The sequence below is a fragment of the Tursiops truncatus genome, chromosome 17, assembly GCF_011762595.2.
Source record: "Tursiops truncatus isolate mTurTru1 chromosome 17, mTurTru1.mat.Y, whole genome shotgun sequence".
Classification (NCBI taxonomy): domain Eukaryota; kingdom Metazoa; phylum Chordata; class Mammalia; order Artiodactyla; family Delphinidae; genus Tursiops; species Tursiops truncatus.
The window spans coordinates 46,157,733-46,185,211 of record NC_047050.1 but is presented as its reverse complement, the minus strand read 5'-3'; the positions used below and the strand labels follow the sequence as shown (position 1 = coordinate 46,185,211).

The 27,479-nt window shown below is 39.8% G+C and overlaps 1 protein-coding gene across 1 annotated transcript in view; it reads right to left on the bottom strand.

The window, feature by feature from the left end:
- Positions 1 to 27,479, bottom strand: part of RIMS2 (regulating synaptic membrane exocytosis 2) — a 626,602-nt gene that overhangs the window by 554,506 nt on the left and 44,617 nt on the right. The window contains exons 7-9 of the mRNA XM_033842900.2: positions 14,412 to 14,571; positions 12,791 to 12,895; positions 8,406 to 8,602 (exon numbers count right to left, since the gene is read on the bottom strand). Coding sequence (XP_033698791.1) covers positions 8,406 to 8,581 — 176 coding nt within the window. The 5' untranslated portion in view covers positions 8,582 to 8,602; positions 12,791 to 12,895; positions 14,412 to 14,571. The remainder of the gene's footprint in view (positions 1 to 8,405; positions 8,603 to 12,790; positions 12,896 to 14,411; positions 14,572 to 27,479) is intronic.

Here is a 27,479-nt window from a genome sequence, read left to right as displayed (position 1 = left end):
TTCAATAAAAGGAAGACAGACCTGGAAAAGATTACACGGCGTTAGTATATCCAGCAGGAAAAAGTATTATAAGCAAAGATATTTATTAGGGTTCCTTCCTATTAGGAATGGATTCAAATAGTCCTGACCTTGTTCTCCCATTTTTCTTTGCCTTCTTTCCTTTCTCCCTTTTTTATTACTGCTCTATTATTTCCCATCCTACCCCCACTACATTCCAAGTTGTAGTCACTTCTAGTACTCATATTCATGTTATAAGCTCTTTAAAATAACTAAAACAATAAAAGAAGCCACTTCCCCACCACCCTCTCAAGAGAACACTGGTCCTGAAACTAGATGAGTTCAGAGAGCTGACAGTCAGTGACATAAGCAGACAAAGACAAATAGGTATTATGTATACAGCAGTCAGTTGAGCAAGTCAGGCATCGTAAGAGCTTACTTCACCCTTTACACACAGTTGTCAAATCGTGGCCATTTGGCTCCTAAATTTTTCAAAATCTGTCCTGCCTCTCCACCTCGACCATGACTGCCTTATTTCATATCTTCATCATTTATCACCCAAATTACTGTAAGAGTCTCCCAACTACTGCCCTTGTCTCTAGCATTACGTATTCTCATCAACCCATTGTACTTGTAAAACTGGTAGGGGGAGGTAGTTTGACAACAAAAGTCTGATTATATTGCGCCAGTGCTTAAAATCCTTCCTGGACTCCCTACTGCCTTCAGGATAAAATCCAAATCCAAAGAATAGCATGTAAAATCTTTTCAACTCTGAACCTTGCCATCTCTCCAGTCTCTTCTACTAACACACCTCCATTTAAACCCTGTGCTCCAGACCTTCTGAACCACTTCAAGTGAGTTTCTCCACCATTCCCTGCCTCTCTTTTACAAATGAAAGGTAAAGTTTTGGGGGAGAGAGATGTGGGAGTTTTAGTATTTTTGTTCGCAACATCTTCCTCTGCCCAGCTAACATCTACTCATCCTTTGAGACTCAGCCTAGATACTATCTCCCCAAGACTGGATCAGGCACTCCTCTTGTATGAATATAGCCACGATATACTGTGCTCAGTGGTCTACTAGCACTTATTATGCAATAGTTTAATTGTGGTTTATCATGGTTCTTACAGTGAGTTCCTCAAGGATTAGCTGATAATGGTTAAAAGTGTTTTTAACACCCAGAGATGTCTGCATTTCCTTACATGACTAGAGAATACAAAAGTATTGATATCTCTAGTTTCTACTATCTTTAATATCTAGGAGTGAAATTTCTAAAATTTTAAAAGAATAAAGTGTCTGACACCCTCAAACAATACCAAAGAGACAACAAACTACTCACTGGATTATCTAACATATTTTCTGCTATGGTTATAATGTGCTAAAAACAACTTTACAGTGTTTTTTCACGGCACTTTACATCTTTATGTGTTCATATGATTATGCTTGGCCTTGGATTGCCCGCTCCTGGAGGAAATGAATTATTTCTAACCAACACATTCTGTATGTTCCTTACCATTCAGCTCTGTTAAACATACTGGAAATTTGCAAATGCTTTAAAAGTAATCATTTTTAAAGTAAAATATTCCTTAATTTGCAATATTCCTTAAATGGAAAATGATGTATCACAATATTCTTCTGGTTTCTAGTCAGAACAGATATGCTCTTAGTCCAAAAGAAAGATGAGCTGCAATCATACAAAAATACCATAAGTTTGCTTCCAGTAAAATAAGCAAAACTGGACGTATGTTTAAAACTTAACATTTCATTTCAAAAACAAGGGCACTACTACCTAAGCAAACCTTTTTCTTTCAGATTACTGAATTTTACCTTGAAAGGAAGCACTATCTAAATGAACATTTAATTTCTAAATGAACATTTAATTTCTAAGTGAACATTTAATTCCCAATGTTTCATTCATTCCCCCAACTAATTTTTTTTTTTTTTTTTTTTTGCGGTACGCGGGCCTCTCACCGTCGTGGCCTCTCCTGTTGCGGAGCACAGGCTCCAGACGCGCAGGCTCAGTAGCCATGGCTCACGGGCCCAGCTGCTCCGCGGCATGTGGGATCTTCCCGGACCGGGGCACGAACCCGTGTCCCCTGCATCAGTAGGAGAACTCTCAACCACTGCGCCACCAGGGAAGCCCCCCAACTAATATTTTTGAGTGCTACAATGTGTAAGGCAGTGTGTTAGATTAGAAGCTGAGGCTGAAATGATAAACGAGACAGACATGGTGCCTGTTCTCTGGGAGTTTATAATCCAGCAGGGTACACAGATTATAAACAAAGATTCCAATGTAAATTTTGATAAGAATAATTGGGGAAATATTAAAGATGTGATGAAGGATAAAAGAAAGCGCTTTCCTGCCCATGCTTTCTAAGCATGGGCAAGAAAGTGCTCAGATAAGGAGACAAATTTGAAGCTAAGTCCAGAAGGATGAGAAAGAGAAAGGCATACAAAAATTGTGTGTATTTAAGGGGCAAAGGAAAGGAGATGAGCATTCTAAACTCTAAAAACCATGCTTCAGAATTAGATTAACCTGATAAGATTCTGAGTCCTCATATATAATATGAATAAGACAAATAAGTAAATACATATTTTTGATTTACTAATAGAGTGAAAAATTGATCCAGGCAAATCTAAGAAACACCACAATGTAATGTCCACAAATTAGTTCCCTCACATTCACCTAGGACAATCAGTATCTTGACAATAACCAATAACATGGTGCCAGTATTATTTTCACTGCTACACCTTAGTTAGCAGACTCCTTATTAATGGTTTTTGCTGAGGAAACTGCTTCCAATTCATCACCTTCCCTCTCCTCATTCTTAGCCTTCTAGACAAATAATGAAGTCACCTAAAAGTCCTCCAGGCATATTTTGACTTCCCAGTAGACAAGGAAAAGAATCTCTCAAAAAAAGGGGAGGGGGAACAAATTTCACCCAGGAATGCTATAATATTAAGGCTTAGAGACTCCTGTCTATAATCAGTTAATAACAACTATTTATTTCACACCTATTTGTGCCAGGACACTTAACTAGTCTATATTGATTACAACAATCCTTCAAGGTAGATGTTATTACTCAGATAATACAGATGAGGAAACACGGGCTCAGAGAGTTTAATAATGTAAGCAAGAACTTACAGTTATTAATTAGTAAAATAAAGTTTCAAGTCGAAATCCATCTAGCCCAGCACACTTGCCTCCACTACCTCTCTCTTCATCACACTGTACAATCAATTTTTTATCAATATGTATTGCCAACAAGATATTTAATTGTCCTAGTTACTTTAAAATATAGAATATACATAAAGAATTTACTAGGTACTCTCTCATAAAATGCCAATCCATTTTTTAGAATGCATTTTGAATCCTTAAAATCTATAGAGTTTCAAGTTTTGGCAATGAGCATGGTTATTTACAAGTACAATAACGATTTTTATTTAAGTCTTCAAGATTGTTACATCATTTATCTGACTCTTAAAATTTCATTAGGCTATAAGAAAAAATATGGTTGTATTTTAAATATTAGAATGAGGAAGATCATTCTAAGCATATCACAAAACCCAAAAGCCATAAAATAAAAAGTAATAAATTTAAATACATTATTAAAAACCCTGACTAGTAAAAAGGTATAAACAAGGTCATAAAACAGGTGACAATAAAGAGATTCAACAAATCATTAAAAATGACAAACAGAAAAAGAAATACAAATGGTTCTCAACCTCCCTGATAGTAAGAAAACTGCAATTAAATCTAGAATGGCATATTTTTCACCAAAACATTGGCAAGGACTATCACATACTGAGTGAACAAGGATGTGTGAAAATCTCCCTATTATATGTCACTTATGCATACTTCCTTTGTGAAATTTAATATTTATTATTTTTAATATTTATTAAAATTTAAAATTTTTATTTTATATAAGTTATAAAAAATATAAAAGTTATATTTTATGACCTTTTGACTAAACAATCCCATTTCTAGGAATTTATTCCAGAGACATATTCACACATGTGGGAAATGACATATGTACAAAGATATTTATCACAGCGTTATTTCTAATGGCAAAATAATTAGAAACAACTTAAATACCTAAGAATATGAAACTAGTTAAAGAAGTTACAGAACATTCATAAAATGGGATATTACACAGCCATTAAAATGAATTAGGCACATATATTCACAGGTATGGAATTGATCTCCTAAGAAGTAAACTGCAGGACACATTGTGTTTCTTTATGTTTACAAATATAAACCCATACATGTGTGCACACACATACCTACATATACAGACACACAGTATTTGATATACACACATATCTACTCTCATGCATAGAATATTTCTGAAAGAGTATACAATACGCTGACAACAGCAGTTGCCTCTGGCTAGGGGAAATAGGTAGCTAAGAAATTTTATACATTATGTTATGTGTTACCTATTAAATAAAGGAGTTTATAAATTGACTTTGGAAAGTACTTTTAAAATTGAATTATTAAAAAGAAATTAGAACTGCTTACCTATGTTTTAAATATAAGCTAAATTATTACCTTGATCTATCATGGAAATTTTTACTTATCATCTTCTTTTATTGGGGGAGCAAATTATCCCTTTGACATTAACAGAAAATCTAAACTGAGAATGAAAAGATAATTTACACGGCAAGAAGCACATAATTTCTAATTTGTTGCAAAAACACCTCATCTGAAAGACTATTATATGCAGATAGTAGAAACTCAATAAGTATGTACTGAATGAATACTTTCCTGTTGATTTCAGTAGGTTTGCTTTCCTCATACATTTTTTTCACAATATCACACCAAAAACAAACAACAAAAACTCCCTGAAAAATATAAACTTTTAATAAATTATGTACTTTTGTCCCAAAAATTTCATTTTCCCAACAAGTTTGGTAAACTACTTGTTAATGAACATTACTACAATTTAAATCAACATTGCTTACTAGGTACCTACCACGTGCAGGTGTTAAGGATGCTGCAAAATACAAACTCCGAAGAAAAGAAGGGTAAGTTTTTATTCTTGCCCTCAAGAAGTTTAGTCTTGAAAGACAAGGTTTAAAAACTTTAATCAATAAAAGGACATTACAGATTTTACTGATAGATTGCGTTATCCAAACTAAAACTGTTAAAGGAATTTACATAAGGATAAAAAAAGTAATTATTGATCTACTGAAATATAAAAATGCTTCCAAAGGCCTAATATCTCACTCACACGTAAAATGGTATTATTTGATGGTGACCAAAGACTTCCAGAGTATGTGGATATTCAGCTAGACTTTGAAGAAATTGCTAATGATTAAATAAATATAAATAGTTTTTAATTATTCAGGCTCCTTAGAAGAGAGATTACTGTAGTGGTCTCAATCAGTTTTGATCGCTCACCTCTCTCACTAAAAATATCTCAGGCATGAACTTCTTAAAATATGTATATTTATTTATAAATTATATGCATCTTCACACTGTCAATCTATATATTAAGTATTAGTAAAGCTTAATTTCTTTTTCAAATAGAAATGGAAATATGTTTTATTATTTTCTTCCTGTAATCCAATACATCATCTTATGATGCCCTTGGGTAGGCACACTCCACTTTGTATGAATACTTAACATGAATATTGAAACTCACAGATCATGCAAAAATATTTCCATGCAACAGTGTCAATTTTTCACACAGCAAACTTATTTTTTAACATAGTTGTTAAAAGGCAGCAGACATGAATTTGAATTTCAGTTTATTTCTCTCTGCCCATGACCTTCTCTCAGAATAAATGTTAACATGCAATTAAATGGACATCACTAAAGAGAAACAAAGTGTAGTCATGACCAGATAAATGGCCCCTAAAACTTAATGGGAAATAGTAATCATTGAAGAATATTAGTATTATTTTTTTCTTATAAATAGCATTTGAACTTAATAAACAACATTGAAAATATATTACTTAGTAAATTGTCAAATTCTTCAAAACAATGTCTTTCACTATTATCATTCTATTATAAAGTCTATCTATTCTTTTCCTCATTTTCTTTGCCTACTCTTAGCTTATTACAAAAGCCAGAAGTATTTTTAAAGAACATTAAAAATTAAAGTTTCAAATATATTATGCTTTAACTTCCAAATAGCTTCTTGTTAAAATGAATACAGAAACAATTCCGAAACCATGTAGATCATTTTGAGGTATGACTCCTTCCAAGTCTCAGTTAGGTAAAAATGCAAATAGATATTTTAAATAAATATGAACAGATTTTTCATCAATGAAATTTCACATACTGTATAACTATATGTGTAGAGAATGCTTGTTTCTACCTAAACTATGCAAATATGAATGCACAAACTTTATATGATTTGCACAGTATGTAGGTTTACATAGAAATGTAATATATTCACATGTACCTACCTGGAAAACCCTTTCACACTATATAACATATAGTTCATTTTGAGTAATTCTTAATTCAGTACTCAAAACTTCATTTAAATTCCTATATATTAGAACAATAAATAGATTTGGAACTATACTGAACTAGCCAGTAAGTACCATGATTTAGCATACCATAAAAAAATAAAAACACATTCTACATCTAAATATGTGAGTCAAAGAAATAAAACCACATTTAATTTGAGCATCATTTTGAAAATACTTATTTTGTAGCAATTATAGTGAAAAATACAGATTCATATATCTAAATATCAAATCTAAGTCATCAAAAAGCTTGGCATTGTTAGTATATATAGTAAAGTTGAGCAAAATTAGAAGTATGCTCAAAAAACTTTTCAAAATAATGTTTAATTCATTATTAGTTGAAATAAGCTACTGAAATTTCTTAACCTTTTTCATTTCTCGAGGCTACTAATAAATCACACTCCCAAACAAGTATTCAAACCCAGAAATCAGTTTCGAAGAAGCAATTCTTCTTTATTTCAGTTAATATGTTAGGAGCACATTTGCTCTCTTAGTGCTTCAATATTTTTGAGAACTAGTATTTTTCTTGGACATGTAAATATATTTGATACATTTGTTATTATATTATTTAAAGGAATATTTTTCATTAAAATATGCAAATATGTATGTATAGACAGAATTGTTTCTTTGTAAGTGCTAAAGAATACTGAATGCAACAACCTGTTTTTAAAAGTTAATGATCAAAAAAAAAAAAAAAAAGTTAATGATCAGAGGTCAGTGTGTTAGTTCCCTCCTAGAGGAACTCTTACACTTTCAACTATGTGTTTCTGTGGAGAATATGGGAAAAGTATATTTGATAACACAGAAAATAACTGTCGCACCTTCGGCATATAAACTGTACAAATTAATATCTTAATGAATAATGCATTTCAAGCAAAAATGAAAGAGTTGAGTTGGAAAAATATCAGAAGGGTTACACATCTTCTGCGCACTCTCTTTCACGTAGTAACTGAGAAATCAAATAACCGTAAAACATTTAAAAGCAAACGTGCAGAAACAAATCTCTTTGCCAGACTGACAAGAAAAGGAGTCTCAAAGCTACAGATATCTGTCCGGACAGTTCCCTGGTGCTGAAGTTACACAGCCGCTAAACTGCGCGGGTGACTGGGTGCTGCTTTTACCGTCCCACCCTCGGCAAGACCCCGGCTGCCTAGCCTATCAGCACAAATAGTAGAACTTCACAAGGTAGGAAGCATCCCAAAGCGCAGTAATGGGAGGAACTAGGGTCTCTTCAGAGTCCCTTCAGGATTAAACAGATTTACTAGTTGCAAACAGGAAGAGCAGCAGAGTGCAGGGTGTTAGAACCCGCCGAGGGGGAGGGGGTGGAAGATGGCGGCGGCCGCACACCCACCCGAAACGCGACAGAGCTTAGGCCCCTCGCCCGCACGGCCTCCCTCCTGCCCGCTACGACAGTGGGCAGCTCTGCTCTCCGAGCCGCCCTCCGGACGCGGCGACGAGACGGCCCCGGCGGCGCCCTCATCCCCGGCCGGCGCGCCTTTGCCGGGGTCCCGGCCGGGGAGCACCTGTGCACGGCCATATTGGATTCCTTGCCCCAGTCACTGCCTCCGCGCGGGGGCGGCGGGAAGGGAGAAGGGACGCGCGGAGCCTGGGTTCAGCCCCAACCCCTCCGGGGCCACGGAGCCGAACTGGCCCGCGGGGAAAGCCAGCAGGACGCCCGGGAAAATTACAACGCCCAAAGGCTCGCGACCCTCACCTCAGCCGGCCTCGGCGCCCTCCTTCCCCGACACACACCCCCGCGCTCTGACACCCAGAAAGCAGCCCCGGCGGCCGCCACCAGCCGCAACCCTCAAGGCCCGGGCGCCGCCGGCGAGAGGGAGGGCGGCGACCCGGGGCGCGCAGGCGGCCGCAGGGCAGCGACCGAGGGGGCGGAGGGCAGGGAGGGAGGCGGGAAGATGGAGCCAGGTCCTTACTTGAGCACCGACTGCTCCTTCTCCTCTTCTTTCTTCTGCCTATCCATGACCGCCAGGATGATTTTCCTCTCCTCCTCCGTGAGGTGGCTGAGGTCGGGCATCTCGGGCTGCAGAGGCGGCTGAGAGGCCGCCGGGGTGGGAGCCGGGCGGCCCCGCGGCCCGACAGGAGCCGACATATTTGGTGGAGTCTAACCACCCTAGGGAAGAAGGGAGGCAACTCCACTGGAGGCGGCGGCGGCGGCACCGGCGCGGGCGGCTGGGGCAGCCTCCGGCGCTGGGACAAATACATACAAATCAATGGCCTTCAATCCTAGGCGACAGCCCCCCTCCTCCAAGATAGAAAGAGCGGGGGAGGGGAGGGCGAGCACGGGGGAAGGGAGAGCTGATGAGTGCGCTCCGAGAAATGTTTCTTCTTCCCGGGGGCGAAGGGCTGGCAAGTGAGCGGTTTGAGGGAGCGAGGAGCGGGAGGCCGGGCCGGGACGCGGAGTGAGCGGAGCGGCAGGGGAGGGTGGTGGAGTAAGGTGGCGGGGACGACTAAGGGTGGGGTGACTGGAGGGAGCGGGCAGGAGGGCGGCGCGCCGGCCGGGGCGCGAGTGTGTACGGCCGCGGCGGGGGCGGGGGGTGCGCGCACCGCTCGAGAGGAGAAAGAGGAGGCTGCGCGACCCAGCCCCCCGGGGGAGTCCGGGGAACTCGCTCCGAGCGCCCAGAGGCAGCGTCCCGCGAGCCGGAGGGGCGCAAGAGCGGGGAGGGAGGAAGCAGGGTCTAATTTCCCAGAGAAGCAGCTGAGCCGTACAGCCGGCTGACGCGTCACAGGGCTCCCGGCGCCGCGGAGGGAGGACCCCCCTCTAGCCACGACGAGGAGAGGGCCGCGGGGCAGGGGATGGCCGCCAGAGACCCCTCCGGGCTAAAGCGGGTAAGCGAAAGCGGAGAAGAGTTGACAAGGGCTAGCGGCGGAGAGTCCCGGGGCCAGGGCTACGCGGCTGCCAACGCCCGCATCCAAGCGAGCTCCGACGCGCAGCAGGGTCGGTCGCCGGTCCTTCCTCATCACGCGCCCGCCCAGGGTCCCTCAGCCGCCGCCGCCGCCGCCGCCCTAGGGTCCGTAGAGTGGGTGCGGTGGGCCCGCTCTCTACGCCGCTGCTGCCGCCGCCTCCGCCGCTCGATGCCGCCGCCGCACCTCCTCCGCCCCTCCGCCTCCCGGGCTCCTCCCGCGGGCCGCGTCACCTCCCGGCCGCTGAGGCCCGGGCACCGCGGACGCCCAGCGGGCGGCGGCCACCCCTCCCGAACGCGACCTGTGGACTGGGGCCGGGCGGGGAGATGTTGTGAGGCTAAGAGTGTGAGCCGGGCGGAGGCGGGGAGCGGGAGTTTCAAGGGCGGGGGTGTGGCGAATGTGAGCGTGCGAGCCTGCGTCGGGAGAGAGGAAAGAGGGAGAGCCGAGGTGGTTGGGGCGCCCTGTGGGTCAGCTGGAGAGGCAGAAGACTAGGAGTGTGGGCACTGGCGGCGGGGCGTGTCGCGTCCGGAGAGAGGGTGTGATCGGGAGTGAGGGCTCCCAGGGTTTTGGAACGGGAGGGCGGGGGGTGGGCATGGTGTCTGGCTGCAGGTGAAAGAGTGTGAGCGCGTGGAGGGACTCTCGAGATGTCGTGGGAGGGGTCCTGGAAGGAGGGAGAGTGTAAGCGTGGCGTGGGGTCCCCATGGCAAAGAATGCTCGGAGAGCTACTGAGCCGAGGGCGTAGGAGAGCCTGGGGAAGCGGGGAGGTGAGATTGGGGAAGATAGGGTTTGTCTGGGACAGGTGTGAGGATGAGGACGAGACAAGAGGCTGCGAGTGGGAGCGCGAAAGGATTAAGGATCAACCGGAGGGTGAGGATGAGCCGCTGCTGGGCCAAGGGCTTCGGTTCTATTTGGTCCTATTTGGAGGGCCTAGTCTAGAGAAAACTGGCAGGGAAGCCAGGGTATGGGGTTAGTGTCAGAGTCCGGTTTTCCGAGCACAGGGACGGGTAAGATGAAAGAGGTTGAGAGTGGACAGAAAACCCGCTCCTGGAGGATGGCCGTGGCTGCCGCTGCCTTCCGTTATTGGTGGGGCTGGGCCCGGCCCACAACCCTCTGGGTGCGGGCGGGACAGGGAGCTGGTGGAGAGGGGTGGGGTTGAGGCCTGGGGGCGGGTTGCCAGGGATCAGCCCTTCTGCCAGCTCTCGGCAAGCACTGTGCATGACTGAGTTGGGGTGTGTGTGCGCGCGTGCGCAGGTGTGTGTCTACGTATATGTACACACCCCTACCCCACGTTCCACGCTAGCTCTGTTTAGTACCGGACCAGATTATGCTCTGATGAGTTGTGTTAAGCCCTTTGGGGTTTGTATTATATGTATCTTCTTGGTGTGTAGCAAACTCTCTCCTCCCTCTGTTCCCCACGTACCACCTGACTAGCTCCCAACTTAAGAGAGCTGGGGATAGACACAGCAGCCCTATAAGTCTCTTGTGATTTCTAAACATTAATGTTTTATGTTTCTTTTCTCCCACCCCTTGTAATTGGGAAGAAGGAAAAGTTTACTTAAGTGCTTTTATGTATGTATGTATGTATATTACCTACTTCAAATCAAACTCTCACACTCTAAATAATTCCGTTTCCATCTCTTTGGAGCTAGTTTGATGAGATCATATGAATCTCAATTTATGTAATTTTGTTGTAGAGTTAGAGAATTTTTATATATCTCTAATCCAACCTCATTATCCTATGGGAAATAGAAGACCAAGATCAGCCAGCTAGTAAATGGCAGCACTGCAACTAGAACCTAGATACTTTTACTCCTGTTTGAAATCGTAGTGGTTTTAAACGCTGGCTGCACATTAAAATTACCTGGGTCACTTTTTTCAAATATCAGCTGAGTGTAACCCTAGAGCAAATGAATCAGGCTCTGGGGTTAGGACCCTGGTCATGGGTATATTTTGAAAATTCCCCAAGTGACTGATATATAGTAAAGGTTGGGAATTACACTATGTGCATTACAATAAAAGATAATGGAGGAGAAACTGGAAAGTGGAAAACAAAGAGAACACGTCTAGAGAGACTGATTTTTCTTTTTACCTAAAATTTAAATGTTTTTAAATAACATCCACACTTTCCTTTCCACTCATATGCAATGACAGGTACCAGTAAATACATGTAGCTGTGACCTTTGCCTTCGAAACCCTCACTGCCACTGAAATACACTAAAAGCTCCTTTAAAAGAAAGGAGAACAGAACTAAAAACAAAAAGGATGGGTGGAACACTCTACCTTACTCAACTGTTTCTGAGCCAGGTTTGAAGTAACACCACCTCCACTCCCCAGCCAGCTATCAACCCAAGCAGAAACAGACTACCCTGAGGCTAAAATAGCATACTTATTTTGAGTACATAAAATGTGAGCCTAAAACAGGTTGTCCAAATTGGACGATTTTGTCTTCCTTTACAGTAGGGTCACACCCTGGGCCAGGGACTGTTTTCTACCAGACACAAAGCGCGCTGGGTGCCTGCAGCTGTCTCTCAGAACCCACACTGCCTCTTACCTGCCTGGAGACAGTGCTAGCATATAAAACTCAGTGTGCATGAGCTGGTATCACTGGGACACCTGACTTCTTACAGGATTTAATAAAGCAGAAGTGTGTTTCCTTTTTACATTTCTTTACTACAAACAACTACATGTGTTTTTCCTATTAAAGGGAATCCTTAGGGCTTCCCTGGTGGCACAGTGGTTGGGAGTCTGCCTGCCAATGCCGGGGGCTTGGGTTCGAGCCCTGGTCTGGGAGGATCCCACATGCCGTGGAGCAACTAGGCCCGTGAGCCACAACTACTGAGCCTGCGCGTCTGGAGCTTGTGCTCGGCAACAAGAGAGGCCGCGACAGTGAGAGGCCCGCGCACCGCGATGAAGAGTGGCCCCCACTTGCCACAACTAGAGAAAGCCCACGCACAGAAACAAAGACCCAACACAGCCAAAAATAATTAATTAATTAATTAATTTTTTTAAAAAGGGAATCCTTAGCAGTGGAAGCATCTTAAAATCATCTTCCATCCTGACTCATACACCTTTTCAAAATAAAAATTTGTCACAGTATTTATATAACATATAGATAGAATCCTATAGAATTTCAAATGGGCTACTTTTCAAAGTAGTAGGCCCAATTTAAAGTAAGATTGCTCTGCTGAGAACTGAAATACCTTCCAAAGGTCTCTCGATTTTACTACAATATGGATCTTAGAAGTGTTTTGTTTTCTCTGTTCCAGTTTAGTGTTTTACCTAAAATGTTTTATCACATCTCATTATATCTTGTATGGCATTATGTTTTACTTGGGCATGTCCCTCAAATATATGAACACATTTGAAGTTGAGTTGAAAGTGCATTGTTCTTATTTACCTTTAGAAGTAACTAGCCATCTTCATCTTCATCCTTCACTGAGTTCTCAAGGTCTTCTTGACAGGCCACAAACTAACTCCAAAACGTAAGCCCTTTCTTCAGTTCCTATAGAAGCATAAGTTTGTGAAGACTGTAAGCCTGTGGACTTCCATTTTTACATGTGAGTAAGGGCTAATTACTTGTAATCTACTAAATAATTTATAGGAGGCATATCTAAACTAAAATCATAAACTGAAATAATCACTAGAATTTACTGAGGAGTCAGTACTCTGCGAAGAGATCTGGCTGCCTCACAATGCTTGGAATCATCTCACTTTCTCCTAGTAGATCTCCCTGCTTCTATCCTTGTGGCTTTACAGTCTTTTTTCAACACAGCATAAAGAGAAAGCCTCCTAAAATGGTAGTCAGACCACATCACTACACTGATCATAACCCTGTGGTGGCTCCCCACTTGACTGCGTCAGAACTAAACTCATTAAATGGCCTGCAAGTCCCACATAACCTCTCTGACCTCATCTACTACTCCCTTGTAGGCTTTCCTCTAGCTGTTCCTTCTGCCCAAAACACTATTCACCAAGATATCCACTTGGCTGACTCCTCTTCTCCTGCATATTTCTGCTTAGTTATCCATCCTATTTAATACTCTAGCCTGCCCAACCTGCCCCCCGGTCACTCCAGTCTCCTTTACCTTACCCTACTTTTTCTTTTTTCCATAACACTTGCCACTCTCCAACTTTACTTTTACTCTAAGTTGAATAATATCCCAGCTTATTACGTTTATCATTAACCTTTAACTTCCCCTACTAGAATATAAGCACAGGGACAGAGTAGGATTTTTACTCATGTATCTCAAGCACCTAGAACAATACATGGCATATAGTAAGTATTCCAACAAATACTTGTTGAATGAATTTCTGGGGAGAGAATTTGCCATGACTGGTTTAAGTTGGGTGGGCGAAAAGGAAAAAGCGGCCTCGAAAGAGGGAAACACAGGTGCAGAGAAGTAAGATGTAAACTCTTTGTCAAGGTAAATAGAGGTTCCTTTAGGATTCAGCTACTGCCTACCTCTGTAGCCTTATCTCCAACCCAGCCTACGAACGTGCACCCCTCTTCAGCCGTGACAACTGACTTGCGCTTTACTGAATATGTACTTTCTCGTCTTTGGGACTTTCTATTCCCTCAACTAGGACCACCCTTTCTACCCCCTCTCCCATAACCTCCCTCTCTGTCAGTTAACTTCTTTGTCTTCTCCACCATGTGCTCATGCCTCCCTTTTTTCTTCCTTCCTCCTGTTTGCTCCAGGATCTCTTAGCACTGCACATACCCTGCTCACAGATAGCACTTGTCACACACTGTTGGAGCCATTTATTTCCCTGTCTGCCTCCTCAACTAGACCATGAATTCTTTAAGGGCAAGGAATATGACTTTCACTCCAGTTTCCCTAGGGCCTATCAAACTGTCTCATATATTACAAAGACTCGATGAATATATGCACAATTACATGAGCAGTCACAAAACAATGAGAAAAATCACTGTTACTAGAGTATGAAGAGAGGGAAGCAGGGAGTTGCAGCAAGAGATAAAGCTAGGAAAATAGGCTGTGGCAAGATTATGCTACAACCTTATATGCTCTGCTGAAGAATTTGAACTTGTCCTATAGGCATTCGGCAGGCAGTGGCGGTTTCTGTAGCCAGAGAACTGACATGATCAGCTTTGATTTTCAGGAGAATATCCTGCCTTCAATTCTTCATCCATTTCCAAAACACCTGCTAAGAGAATCGCTGAAAGGACACAGATGTGCAGTGCTTTAGGTTTGGAGATACAAATAGAATTTTTTACGTCCTGTCTTCAGAATTTATTTTTCTGGCTATTTTGCTCAGTAGATTATAACAGCATGATAATGAGGCCAAGGTCATGATTTAAATTCCTGGGTGAGTCAGTCAGTGCAGTGGCCACAGCTGACTGTTAATCTTTGCCAGTTGTCAGATGACAACATGTTATTTCTTGACAAGGAGCTGGGTGGAAGGATATGACTGGTTCATCAAAAATTAATCAGCATTATTGGAAAAGTAACTCAAAGGGCTTAACTGTGACTATAGGACCATACTGTAATTTTAAATAAAAATAAGAATATTAAATTGGTGATTAACAAAAGAGCACAGCATCAGAGAAAGAATACATTGTTTGTTCCTAGAAAAGAAGCTACAGATTAGTACAGTTTAATTATTGGTATTTGAAGCCAAGAAGTAATGAAAAATTTCAAGGATGTTAGTGTAGATAAGTTTTATTAATTACTTTTTGTGTATCTAGCAATATAGGAGGTTATTACTTAATTATTATGTCATAAAACCCATAGAGCCATTTATATTAAAAAGGTCTGGGAAAATCATATTCTAATCATCTTTCACTTATAGCATTATAAAGTTATTTCTATTTTTATTCCCTCCTAGCAATCAATGAGCACATCTTTAAAGTGAAATAGGACAGTATTGGAGGTTGGGACATATAGGCGTAACTGATATAAATATTCTCTTAATTATATCTTCATCTTAATTACAATGCTGACCATTTTCAGAAGTAAAAAAAACAAATGAATTTTATAAGATCAGAAATAAATATAAAACCCTTATGAAAAAATACATCTAGGCATTTAATATCAATTAAATAGCAACAGCTGTTAACATCATAAAAGATAATCAACCAGGCATTATGTGCTTCCTGATGGAAAAACTATACAACCTGTGAAGTTGTCTGGCAAAAAAAAAAAAAAAAAAAAAAATCAATCCTGAATTCACAACATCTTCTAGATCCAACTACCAATTTACAGGAAATACTGAGAACAGAGGAACGTATTAAACTACACCATGGTCCCCCACTAACTGGTGACCTGGAACAAGATAGTGACCTCCTGGAGCCTCAGACTTCTCACGCATGACCTGGTAAGAAATGTTCCCTCATAGTGTGGTTGTGAGGACTGAACAACTGGGCTTACAGCATCATGCAGAGTAGCAGGTATATAATAAAACTCTCTTCTCAGAGCTATTCCTCCATCAAGTTCCATTTTAAGTCTCAGTTTCCATGACCACTTTGACTATATTTATTTATACTTATTTAATTTTTGTATCCGTTCCATCTCCCCAACTTCATTGTAAATTCAAGGCCAAATTTTACTATCCTCATTGTAAAAAATATTTATAACACTTAAGAGCCATCCTGTGTGTCAGATAGCATGCTAAGCGCTTCACTTACCTAATCTTAACAATGACCCACTGAGATATTAACCCCATTTTAGAAACCTAAAAAGGGAGGCTTACTTCAGACAACTAGTGAGTGGTGGAACCAGAATTCACAATGAAGTGTCTCAATTCTAGTCTCTGCTCTCTTAAACACAGTGCTTCTATCCCACTCAGGCACATTGTAGGAATACCATAGGAATCTTTGAAAATTGCAAGTAGACCCAATATATGAGATACCATACAAGCCATACAAATGTGCATGTTAATGACAGAGCTTACTTGGACAAGACTTGTATTAATAGCAAATAAAATTTATTACATGATTAAACTGCACTATGGGATTGCAATCTGTGGAACACTCTATAGAATATTTTACAGGGCAAAACCCAACTGTTGTTTTTTTTGGGGTTTTTTTGTTTTTTTCCAACTGTTGTTTTTTTTCTTTTTTCTTTCTTTTTTTTTTTTTTGGCCGTGCTGCACGACCTGCGGGATCCTAGTTCCCCGACCAGGGAATCAAACCTGGGCCCCCAGCAGCGGAAGTGCAGAGTCCTAACAACTGGACCACCAGGGAATTCCCTAAAACCCAGTTTTTTCAGCAAATATATTGCAAGGAAAAAAAATTAAAAAGAGATGGAGGGGGGAATCTATATTTTAAATGGAACTTAAAAGACATCAACAAAGTGCAAGGATTTGTGGACCTCATTTGGACCTTGATTTTAAAAAAAAAAGAGTAAAAAATCTTTTATAAGAGAACTGAAAATTTGGACAGTAACTAGGTACCTGATGATAATGGGGAATTATTGTTGCTTTCTTTGGTTAATAATGATATTGTGATGATGTTTTAAAACAGTAAAGAATCCTTAGTGATACATACTAAAATACCTATAGATGAAATTATGTGATATCTGAGTTTGCTTCAAAATAATATGGATTGGGGTGTGCATGGGGCGAAATTGGCCGTGGAAGATGATAGTAAAAAATTCTTTGTAATAAAAGTTTTTGGAAAGAAAAAAAGAGTCTCTAACTTCCACTCTAGCTGCCTTTCATTAAACAAGAAAATCAACAAAGTCGACATTCATTGTCAAGCATTCATTATTTGTTGGATAGATAGTATGTTAGCTGCTTTCACATTTTTTTACCACCTTCTCACACCATCCTACAAAGAATAAGTATCATTCCATTTTATAAGTAAGAAGACAGCCTGAGAGGTTTAGTGATTCGACCAAAGGAAGAGATTCAATTTCAAGGCAAATTTTCAATCTAGGTATCCTGACTTTCTATCCAGTATTCATGCCACTATACACAATTGTTTAATATAGCTATACGTATATATTCTGTTTCCCTGACTAAAATCTGAGTATACTTTACTGTAGTGTCTGGCGTGTAATAGGCATCATAAAATAGTTATATTTAACCCAACATGCTCCCTAATAACTATAATACTTAAAATGCAAAAAAAAATACTATAACAGAAACAAATGTTTTGTTAATGTTCCAGTTTGCCTGACATTATCCCAGTTTGCCTGACACTATCCCAGTTTGCCCAGGACAGTCCTTGTTTAATCTGTTGATCAGGTGTAATTATTAGTTGCAACTCCTTTCAAAGTATCCCAGTTTGCACCTCAAATTTTACAGTCATGCTATACTTAGTGTAATATGAATTAGGCTCAGGTGTACAATACGTAATGGGTATAGAAATTTCTATAAAATTCAAACAGTATTTCCCAGAAGAAAGGTCTATGTCATAACCATCCTGTAATTAACACACTATATGGTAGACATTTAATAAATTTGGTTGAAATATAGTTAGTGAGTTCTCCATTACAAAAGAGTAAATTTTTAAAAAGTAAATCACTCTAATTAAGTTATATTCTCCCCTAGGACAAGATTTTTACCCCAGCTGGAATCCAGAAATAGCTAAAAGGAATACCAGGAAAACAGAGCCCATCTTTTAACAAAGAATCATGGCAAAATGAATCAAACTGCCTAGGATTTGTAAGCCAAGCATAATAAATAATTGATATACAAGTCATCAACATAGGCTGAAATACAGTGCAAGAAGATAAAGTCAAAGGAGGCTTCCCAACTAGAAGAAAAGATAATGTTTTTTATTTGATAGCATGTAGGAAGGGACTGTAGAAATCTGGCCAAAATCTAATCATGTAGGAATAGCCTGCAATCCAAGATTTCCCACAATACTGTGGCTTTCAGAGACAAGGGGTGGGTTTATCCTTTGCAATGTAAACTGACTGCTGTATACTTCAAATGTCTCCCTCTACCTATGAGGATTGCTTTGGTCTTATCAAGATGGTGCCTGATCCAACTGCTTTCGTCCATGTCCTTTACTCCGCCAGACACTGTGAAATTCAAGAAACCGCATCTTAGATCTGATGAAAGGAGATGCAAAGCTTACTATCAGCTGTGTACTGATGGTACTGTATCCCTAATTACTTCACTATCTTTCTGATTAGCATCATATAACACTAAAGAGAAGAGGAGATAGAAAAGAGTCCTGTCATTTCCCACAAGGGAAAGGTGAGGAAAAGATAAGCAGAAGAGATAGAGAATAATCCAAGTTTATTAGAGTCTTTACCTTACTTAGTCAAGGGAAATTTAGTTCATCCAAAAACCAGAGAGAGAAAAATAAGTTTATCATATTTATTGGCTGGATACTTTGTGGGGTGCCTAGTATATGCAGAGAAGAATGTCACCATGCCAATAACTTGGAGAAAGTCATTCAACTTTGGGGGCTTCAGTTTTCCTCTTGTAAAATAAAAATCCTCTATAAGGATTCTTTCTACCTTTTGAATGTAGCCATTGTATGAAATACTGCCGTTATCTAATACTCTCTTCTGAAACATATCATTCAAACAGCAAGCATGGATCGGGAACTATTGAGAACAGCATGACTATATGAAAAATAATGTCTACATCAAAAAGTTCACAGTGTAGTATGAGAGACACACAAGTACTTAGAATCCATTTGATACATGCTGTAAGAGAGGTATCTATAAAATTCTGTAGAGTACAAAGAAGATACACCTAACTCTTATGAGAAACCATAGAAAGAAAATTTTCAAATGGGTATTGAAGATCAGGGCAAAAAAGTTTTTTAGGAAGTGGAACAAAGGTGAATACTCAGAATTACAAATTATTTTGTACAACATTGAATATGGGTTTTAAGAGATTGGAAAGGGGGGCTTCCCTGGTGGCGCAGTGGTTGAGAGTCCGCCTGCCGATGCAGGGTACACGGGTTCGTGCCCCGGTCTGGGAGGATCCCACGTGCCGCGGAGCGGCTGGGCCCGTGAGCCATGGCCGCTGAGCCTGCGCGTCCGGAGCCTGTGCTCCGCAACGGGAGAGGCCGCAACAGTGAGAGGCCCGCGTACAGCAAAAAAAAAAAAAAAAAAAAAGAGATTGGAAAGGGGCAGTTGCTGGAGATGATGCCAGAAACCAAGCTAGACCAGAACCTCTATGATATGTTAAAGAGTTTGGACTTCATCCTATAACAGTGCTTCTCAAACTTGAATATGCATAAAAATCACCTTTGTATATTTCATTAAAATACAGATTCTGATTCAGTTAGTTTGGCTGGAGACTGAGATTCTGCATTTCCAATGAGCTCCAGGCAATGCCTCCTATACTGCTGATCCATGGACCACATTTTAAGTGTGAAGTGTATTCTAAAGAATGGAAGTGATATGGTGAGATTGTTTTTAGGAAAGGTTACTCTATAAAAAGGTAGGAAGTGAAATGGAGAGAAACAAGCATGGTAGTAAAAAGAAAAATTGAGAAGCTGTTAAGATAATAAAGGTCAGATAGGACCTGAACAGTGGTAATGCAGATGGAAAGGAGGTGATATCTTTAAGATATTCTGAAGATGTAGGAAGAATAGGACTTAGTGACCAATCAGCTGGGACAGGTGAGGGAGAGAGAAGAGTCCACAAAAGAATCCAGTAAACTCATTTAATTTGGTGTTTGGGTTTTTTTTTGTTGTTTTTGTTTTGTCTGTTTGTTTTGTTTTGTTTCGCTGCACTGCATGGCTTACGGGATCTTAATTTCCCAACCAGGGATCAAACCGGAGCCCATGGCAGTGAAAGCACCGAGTCCTAACCACTGGACCGCCAGGGAATTTCTATCACTTCATTTGATTTAAATGAATAAAATCTCATTAAATCAATGTTGAACTTCATCCCAAAGATAAGAAAAGACTGTAAAAGTACACTTGTTTGGGGAATTCCCTGGCAGTCCAGTGGTTAGGACTCTGTGCTTTCATTGCAGGGGGCATGGGTTTGACCCCTGGTCAGGGAACTAAGATCCCACAAGCCATGCAGCGCAGCCAAAAAAACTACACTTGTTTGGCTACAACAATCTTCTGCCATTTTTTTCTATTTAACTCTGTAATAGTCTAAGGTTGATCTAGAGCTGTGTTGTCTGATATGGTAGCCACTAGCCATAGCCACACTAGCCACAGGTGGCTAGTAAATTTAAATTTATATTAATTTATTACTAAATTACTTAAAATTAAGTAACATTAAAAATTCAATTCTTGGGGACTTCCCTGGCAGTCCAGTGGTTAAGACTCCATGCTCCCAATGCAGAGGGCATGGGTTCAATCCCTGGTTGGGGAACTAAGATCCTGCATGCCACATGGCACAACCAAAAAAGAAAAAATAAGTTCTTCATATGATCCAGCGATCCCACTCCTGGGCATATATCTGGAGAAAACTAAAATTCGAAAAGATACATGCACCCCAATGTTCACAGCAGCACTGTTTACAACAGCCAAGACATGGAAACAACCTAAATGTCCATCAACAGATGAATGGATAAAGAATATGTGGTATATATACACAATGCAATATTATTTGGCCATAAAAAAAGAATGAAATAATGCCATCTGCAGCAACATGGATGGACCTAGAGATTATCATACTAAGTGAAGTAAGTCAGACAAAGAAAGACAAATATCATATCTACTTACACGTGGAATCTAAAAAGAATAATACAAATTAACTTATTTATAAAACAGAAACAGACTTACTGACATTGAAAACAAACTTATGGTTACCAGAGGGGAAAGGGGGGAAGGGATAAATTAGGAGTTTAGGATTAAAATATACACACTACTGTATATAAAATAGCTAACCAACAAGGACCGACTATAGCACAGGGAACTATACTCAATATCTTGTAATAACCTATAATGAAAAAGAATCAAAAAAAGGATATCTGTATATATATATATATATATATATATATATATATATATATATATATATATATATATAACGGAATCACTTTGCTGTACACCTGAAACTAACACAATGTTGTAAATCAACTATATTTCAATAGAAATTTTTTAAAAATTCAATTCTTCAGTTACACTAGTTACATTTCAAGTGCTCAATAACTGTATGTGGCTAATGGTTACCATTTTGCACAGCATCAATATAGAACATTTTCATCTCAGAAGAAATATCTATTGGACAGCACTAATAGAGGATCATCTAGGCATCTGTATTGCAAGGAGTCAACATTAGGAAAAGCATTCCATTATCTTTATTCTTTGTTTATTTGTAAGATAGTTTAGTATTTTTTTTTTAAGTGTGACAATGAATTAAGAAACGGGAACAGGACTTCCCTAGTGGCAGAATGGTTAAGAATCCGCCTGCCAATACAAGGAACACGGGTTTGATTCCTGGTCCGGGAAGATCCCACATGCCACAGAGCAACAAAGCCCCTGTGCCATAACTACTGAGACTGTGCTCTAGAGCCCGCGAGCCACAACTACTGAGCCCATCTGCCACAACTACTGAAGCCCACGCACCTAGAGAAGAGAAGCCACCACAATGAGAAGCCCACACACCACAACAGAGTAGCCCCTGCTCGCCACAACTAGAGAAAGACTGCGTGCAACAATGAAGACCCAACACAGCCAAAAATAAAATATTAATTAATTTTTTTAAAGAAATTCAAATTGAAAAAAATAATAAAAATGGGCAGAAGATCTGAAAAGACATTAAAAAAGAAAGAAAGAAAGAAACAGGAATGTTTGAAGGTGAGGAGATCTTGGCAGACTCAACAACATTGTTTTCTTTTGAGAAACAACACCAAGGTTTGAAAATTCCAGAAGACGTCTCAAGATCATAACACCCTTGAGAAAATGACCTCATTTTTAAGTAAGTCTGTGAGACTGATAAAAGATACATTATTCCCCATATGTAAGCAATAAGTAAATAAGGTTCAATTTTAAAGCCTTGTGCAATTGTCATGAGTAGTTTAGTCAAGAATAAAAAACTGAGTATAGAGGTTTAAAGAAAGAGTCTATTCCAGGACTTTTCCCCGTAACAACAGTAAGCTTACCAACAGAGAAAGAATGCTTTACCTCATGGGATGCTTTCAGTGATATATACAGAAAAATTCGACACAAACTGACAAATAAGGAAAGTTATTGGCTCATTTACCTAGAAAATCCAGAAGTGGATAAGGTTTCAGAATTGATTGGTCTAGCAGTCTAGCTATGTTTTATCAAGGACTCGGTTTCATTCTAAATCTGTACATGGTGTTGACTTTATTTTAACAATGATTACTTTCACTGACATAATATGGCTGACAAAAATAATCAGGGCCTCTTCATACCTAAGCTAGTCTGCTCCCATATCCCTTCAACAGAAGTTCTAAACTGTGCACTGATTAGAGCACTTCTCATTCATCCCTGGGGCCAGGGCAGTCCATGCTCTGCTAACTTAGCTGTGACTAACCTGAATCCATCATCGTAGCAAGAGGCTTGGCCTACCCAAACCACGTGGTTACCACATAAAAGGGGAAGACTGAAATAGATGTTGGGGAAATAACCATAATATTTACAATGTCAGCAGAAAAAGAAGATAATTTTTTAGTTCTCATTTATATCAACTTATTTTTTTAAATCCTTACATTCCAAGCCATTTTTTCTTGATAAAACACTGTGAAATGTGAAAATGAGCAAATGATGTTTCAAGTTCACAGATAAAAATCACATTAGAGAAAGCACGAGGAAGAAAATGGTGGCATGAAGGTAATTTTACTTTTTACTGCAGCCACAAAAAGTGAGGGAAATAGGTTCAAAAAGAATTGATGGTATAAGGATAATTGGGATATATTCAGATTTTACTCTAAAACTATAGATGAGAATCTTTCATAAAATGCAAGCAGTACCAAAAGTAAAGTGGAATGACTTTGGCCACCCTACTGTTAAAATATACACACATAGGAATTAATTACCTTATAAATAGAGTTTCTAATATACAAATACGTATTGAATTGATGACCATGATAAGGTACAACCTTAAGCAAGTTATTGCTTACCTTTCTCCACTGTTGATCGGAAGATTTTTATTCAAATCCAGTAGAAACATTTCAAAAGTTTTATCAAAATAACTGAAAGTTTATTCCCCTAATGTTTTTTTCAAGTAACTAAAAGGACCCTAGGTGGATGCAGGAGATTAAAAATAATAATAATAGTAATAATAATGCCCACACTTTGTTTTACTCTCATTTGATGTTTAATGACAAAATTTTGGTTTCAACGTCTACCTCAATGAAACTAATATCTAAAACTGTCTCTCATTTCACTTCTTCATTCTCAGCTGTCTATGAAGTATTTATACTTGAGGATTCCACTACCACCTCCAACTTAATATGCCTAAAACAGAATTTATCCACTATCCCTTCCCCAGCAACAACAAAAAGTTCCTTTTCCAACTTCTATTTTTCTGTCATTGGAATCATTATTCCCACTCCCACCCCCCAGCCCCAAATCTTCTGTGGCAGGAATGTCGAAAACATCTGCAATTACTCCTTATGTTTTTTCTTATATGTAATCAGCCCCTGCATACTATCAATTATTTCTTTATCATATCTCAGAGATATCCCATAAACTATTCTCATTGCCACCACTCTAACCTAGGTTATTATCACATCCCACTCAAATAATTGCAATATCCTAGTCGGAGAAAGATCACTGGACTTGGACTCTGTATACCACCAATTAGTTATGTCCTTTTAGGTATCACAATCTTTGAGCCCCAAACTCCTCTATAAAATGAATAGGGCTAGGACTTCCCTGGCGGTCCAGTGGTTAAGACTCTGCTCTTCCAATGCAGTGGGTGCAGCTTCCATCCCTGGTCCAGGAAATAAGATCCTGCATGGCATGTGTGTGGTACGGCCAAAAATTAAAAAGATAAAATGGACAGGACAAGGTTGTCACTATGTTCTCTTCAGTTCTAAAATTTTGTGCCAGAACTATTTCCCCTTGCTTCAGTCTCTTCTACTTTTCCCCTCCAAATCATTCAGTACACTGCTATCAGATCAACCTTTAAAAACACCCCTTTTACTATGACATGTAGGAGGCAGAGTAAAGCAACAGTTCAGAGTGCCAGCTCTAAGGTCAGAAGGCAAGGATTCTAACCTCAGCTCTGCCACTTATCAACCATGTTACAAAGCATGTTCCTCATCTGTTGAACAGGGAAACAGACAGCACCTCATTAAAGAGCTCAAAATTAAATGAGGTAATACATATATATGCCTGGCACATTGTTAAGTGCTCAATAAATGTTTATTATTCTTACATTACCCAATCAAAATCCAACAACTCATTCTGCCTACAAAACAAGTCCAAAATCTGTAGCCAGAGTTTTAACTTTTTCTGCATCTACCTCTGAACCACTTTTTTTACACTTGTCTTTACTGTTACATTCTATAGACCCTCCCTCCCAAACATGTTGGTCTACTCTTTATCTTCAAGGGCTTTCTGACTTATTTGCATCTCTTCAATGCCACTTATGCCTGGAACACGTCAGCCTCTTTTGTCTACTTATTTGAAATCAAAAGGCTTTCAGCTACATGTAAAACAAACGGACAAACAAAAACCTTAAACTAGGTTAAACAATAAGGAAATGTTTGGCCTGGTGGCAAGGCAGGTTTTATTTTATTTGTTTAATATTTATTTATTTGACTGTGCTGGGTCTTAGTTGCAGCACGCAGGATCTTCATTGCAGCATGCTGCAGCATGCGGGATCTTTAGTTGCAGCATGCGGGATCTAGTTCCCTGACAAGGGACCAAACCCAGGCCCCCTGCATTGGGATCACGGAGCCTTAACCACTGGACCACCAGGGAAGTCCCAAGGCAGGTTTTAGATTGGCTGGATCCAGTGGCTCCACCTCTGTTTCTCTGCAGTTCTCTTGGCAGTGCCCTTGTCTGTATGTTTCCTTGACCCTCTGGCTGACTTACTACCTGGAAAACAATGGCTCTAGTTGTTCCAGGCTTCATATTCATGCACCCTGTTGTTTGAGGAAGAGAGAAATTCTTCCCAGTATTCCAAGTAAGAGTCCTGAAATTCACCTTGATTGGGTCATAGTCTCCTCTTCCCATCCCCCATCCTCAGCCCCAACCAAACAATGATGTGACCAGGGGAAATGGAATGTGCCAGTGATTATATTAAACCAACCACAAATCCCCCTGAAACTTGAGGTGGGATCAGGTTCCCTCCAAATACTTGAGCTTATGGTAGAAGACATTATCCAAGCTAAAGTCTGAATGCTGTTAACAGTGAGAAAGCAAATAATGAATATTGGTTATGGAGCCAAGCATGTCCACTCCACCATCCCTAAGGCCCAATTAAAGACTATCTCTTTGACGACGTTAGTTTCTATAAACACTGCTTTGACTTGCTTTATACTATGTATATGTCTTGCCTCTCTCAGTAGATTATAAATTCCTGAAGTCAGGGACACTATATTCCTACTCAGCACTAAGCAGATATAGAGAGCACTCCCTGAGGGATAAAATAGTTGAATGTTGGATTCAGTGCTATGTATTTGGAAAGTGGAACTAAGTGGTTGAAAGAAGTGGGGTGGGTAGAAAAGAGTATCACAGCTCTTAGAACAATTCTGGGGGAGAGGAACAACCTAGGTAATGGATCACTGGGTAAAATAACTCAGGAAGTGTCGCTCCCCAAAATAGGATTAGGGGAGTGATAGGAATCCCATTTCTACTTTCAGATTTGAGGCCAATATGATTTTCTAATAGCTCTGTTTGATGATTATATTTACGCCTCCACAAGTGGCTTTCTTAGCCTTGATAATCTCAATTCAAGTTTCTTATTTCCTTTGGATCTCGCAAAGTGTTTCTCCTCACGTGGTATCAGGGAAAACATATTCTGTTCATTTACTTCATAACTGCTCCCTTGACCTCTCTATTGCTCCCCTGACCATTAGAACCCAAGATGCTCTTGCAAACAGGACTAATTATTGACAGTCTTCATCTTTTGCAAATGGAAGTGATGACAGACCCACTGCTTTGTATAAAAATATTTTGCTATTTCTATACAAAATATTTTATTAATGGAAACCACACAGTATGTTATATTGAAGTGTTATGACTTGAAATTTGTGTATCTAATGTCTCTAATAATAAAGGCTTCACAGTACAACTGTTGCTTGTAGATTTGCAGCTGGCTGGCATTTTAACTTTTAATTTACATTTTTAATTTAAATATGACTGATCTGAAATAATTAGAAAAATTCTCCTTGAATCATTACATTTCAAAAGAAGAAAGCAAATCCAGCTGTCTAGTTGTGAGGCAACCTTTTATTTAGAAATTGAGATCATTAGCACATCATTAATGCTTTCTTTCTATTAAATATTCTCCTAATAATGCTAATCAAATGAAGCCTCTTTATATAAAGTCAGATTCACCAGAACAACATAGCAAAGTATAGAGGTGAGAATTATTAACATGTTATGAAAAAAAAAACTCATTTCTAAAAACAGTTTCAATAAACAATAAGTATGCAAATAACTACTGCAGTTTCTCTTTCTCAAACCTTAAAAAATGCATTTTTAGGTAATGGTTCCAATAATTGTTCTGTCTTCCCCACTGAATTTTGAACTCCTGAAGGTATGTGTAATGCCTTATTCTTATTATTCACTTATCCTCTAGCATAGTGCTTTCTATACCACTGAATATTTATTAAATCTAATTAAAAATCAATAAGCCCTGCTAATAAACCAGCAATTAATAGGAAATATTTTGACTCTAAAATCCTGACACTTGAAAGAAAAACATCTAAGCATAGGAATGTGATTTTCCTCATTTAAAATGCTGAGGTTTTATTTTTTTCCTTTTGCTTTTAGCCTTTATTGTTAACCTAAGTATTGAAAAAAAGTAAATATAAACATCACTTCACATTTTCAAATCCTAGATCATCTTCATTTTAGTTTTAATTTACCTTTTAATTTAATTTTACTATTTTAGAAAAAGAAGAAAAATGACTAAACTCTTTTTTTTTTTTTTTTTGTGGTACGCGGGCCTCTCACCGTTGTGGCCTCTCCCATTGCAGAGCACAGGCTCCAGACGCGCAGGCTCAGCGGCCATGGCTCACAGGCCCAGCCGCTCCGCTGCATGTGGGAT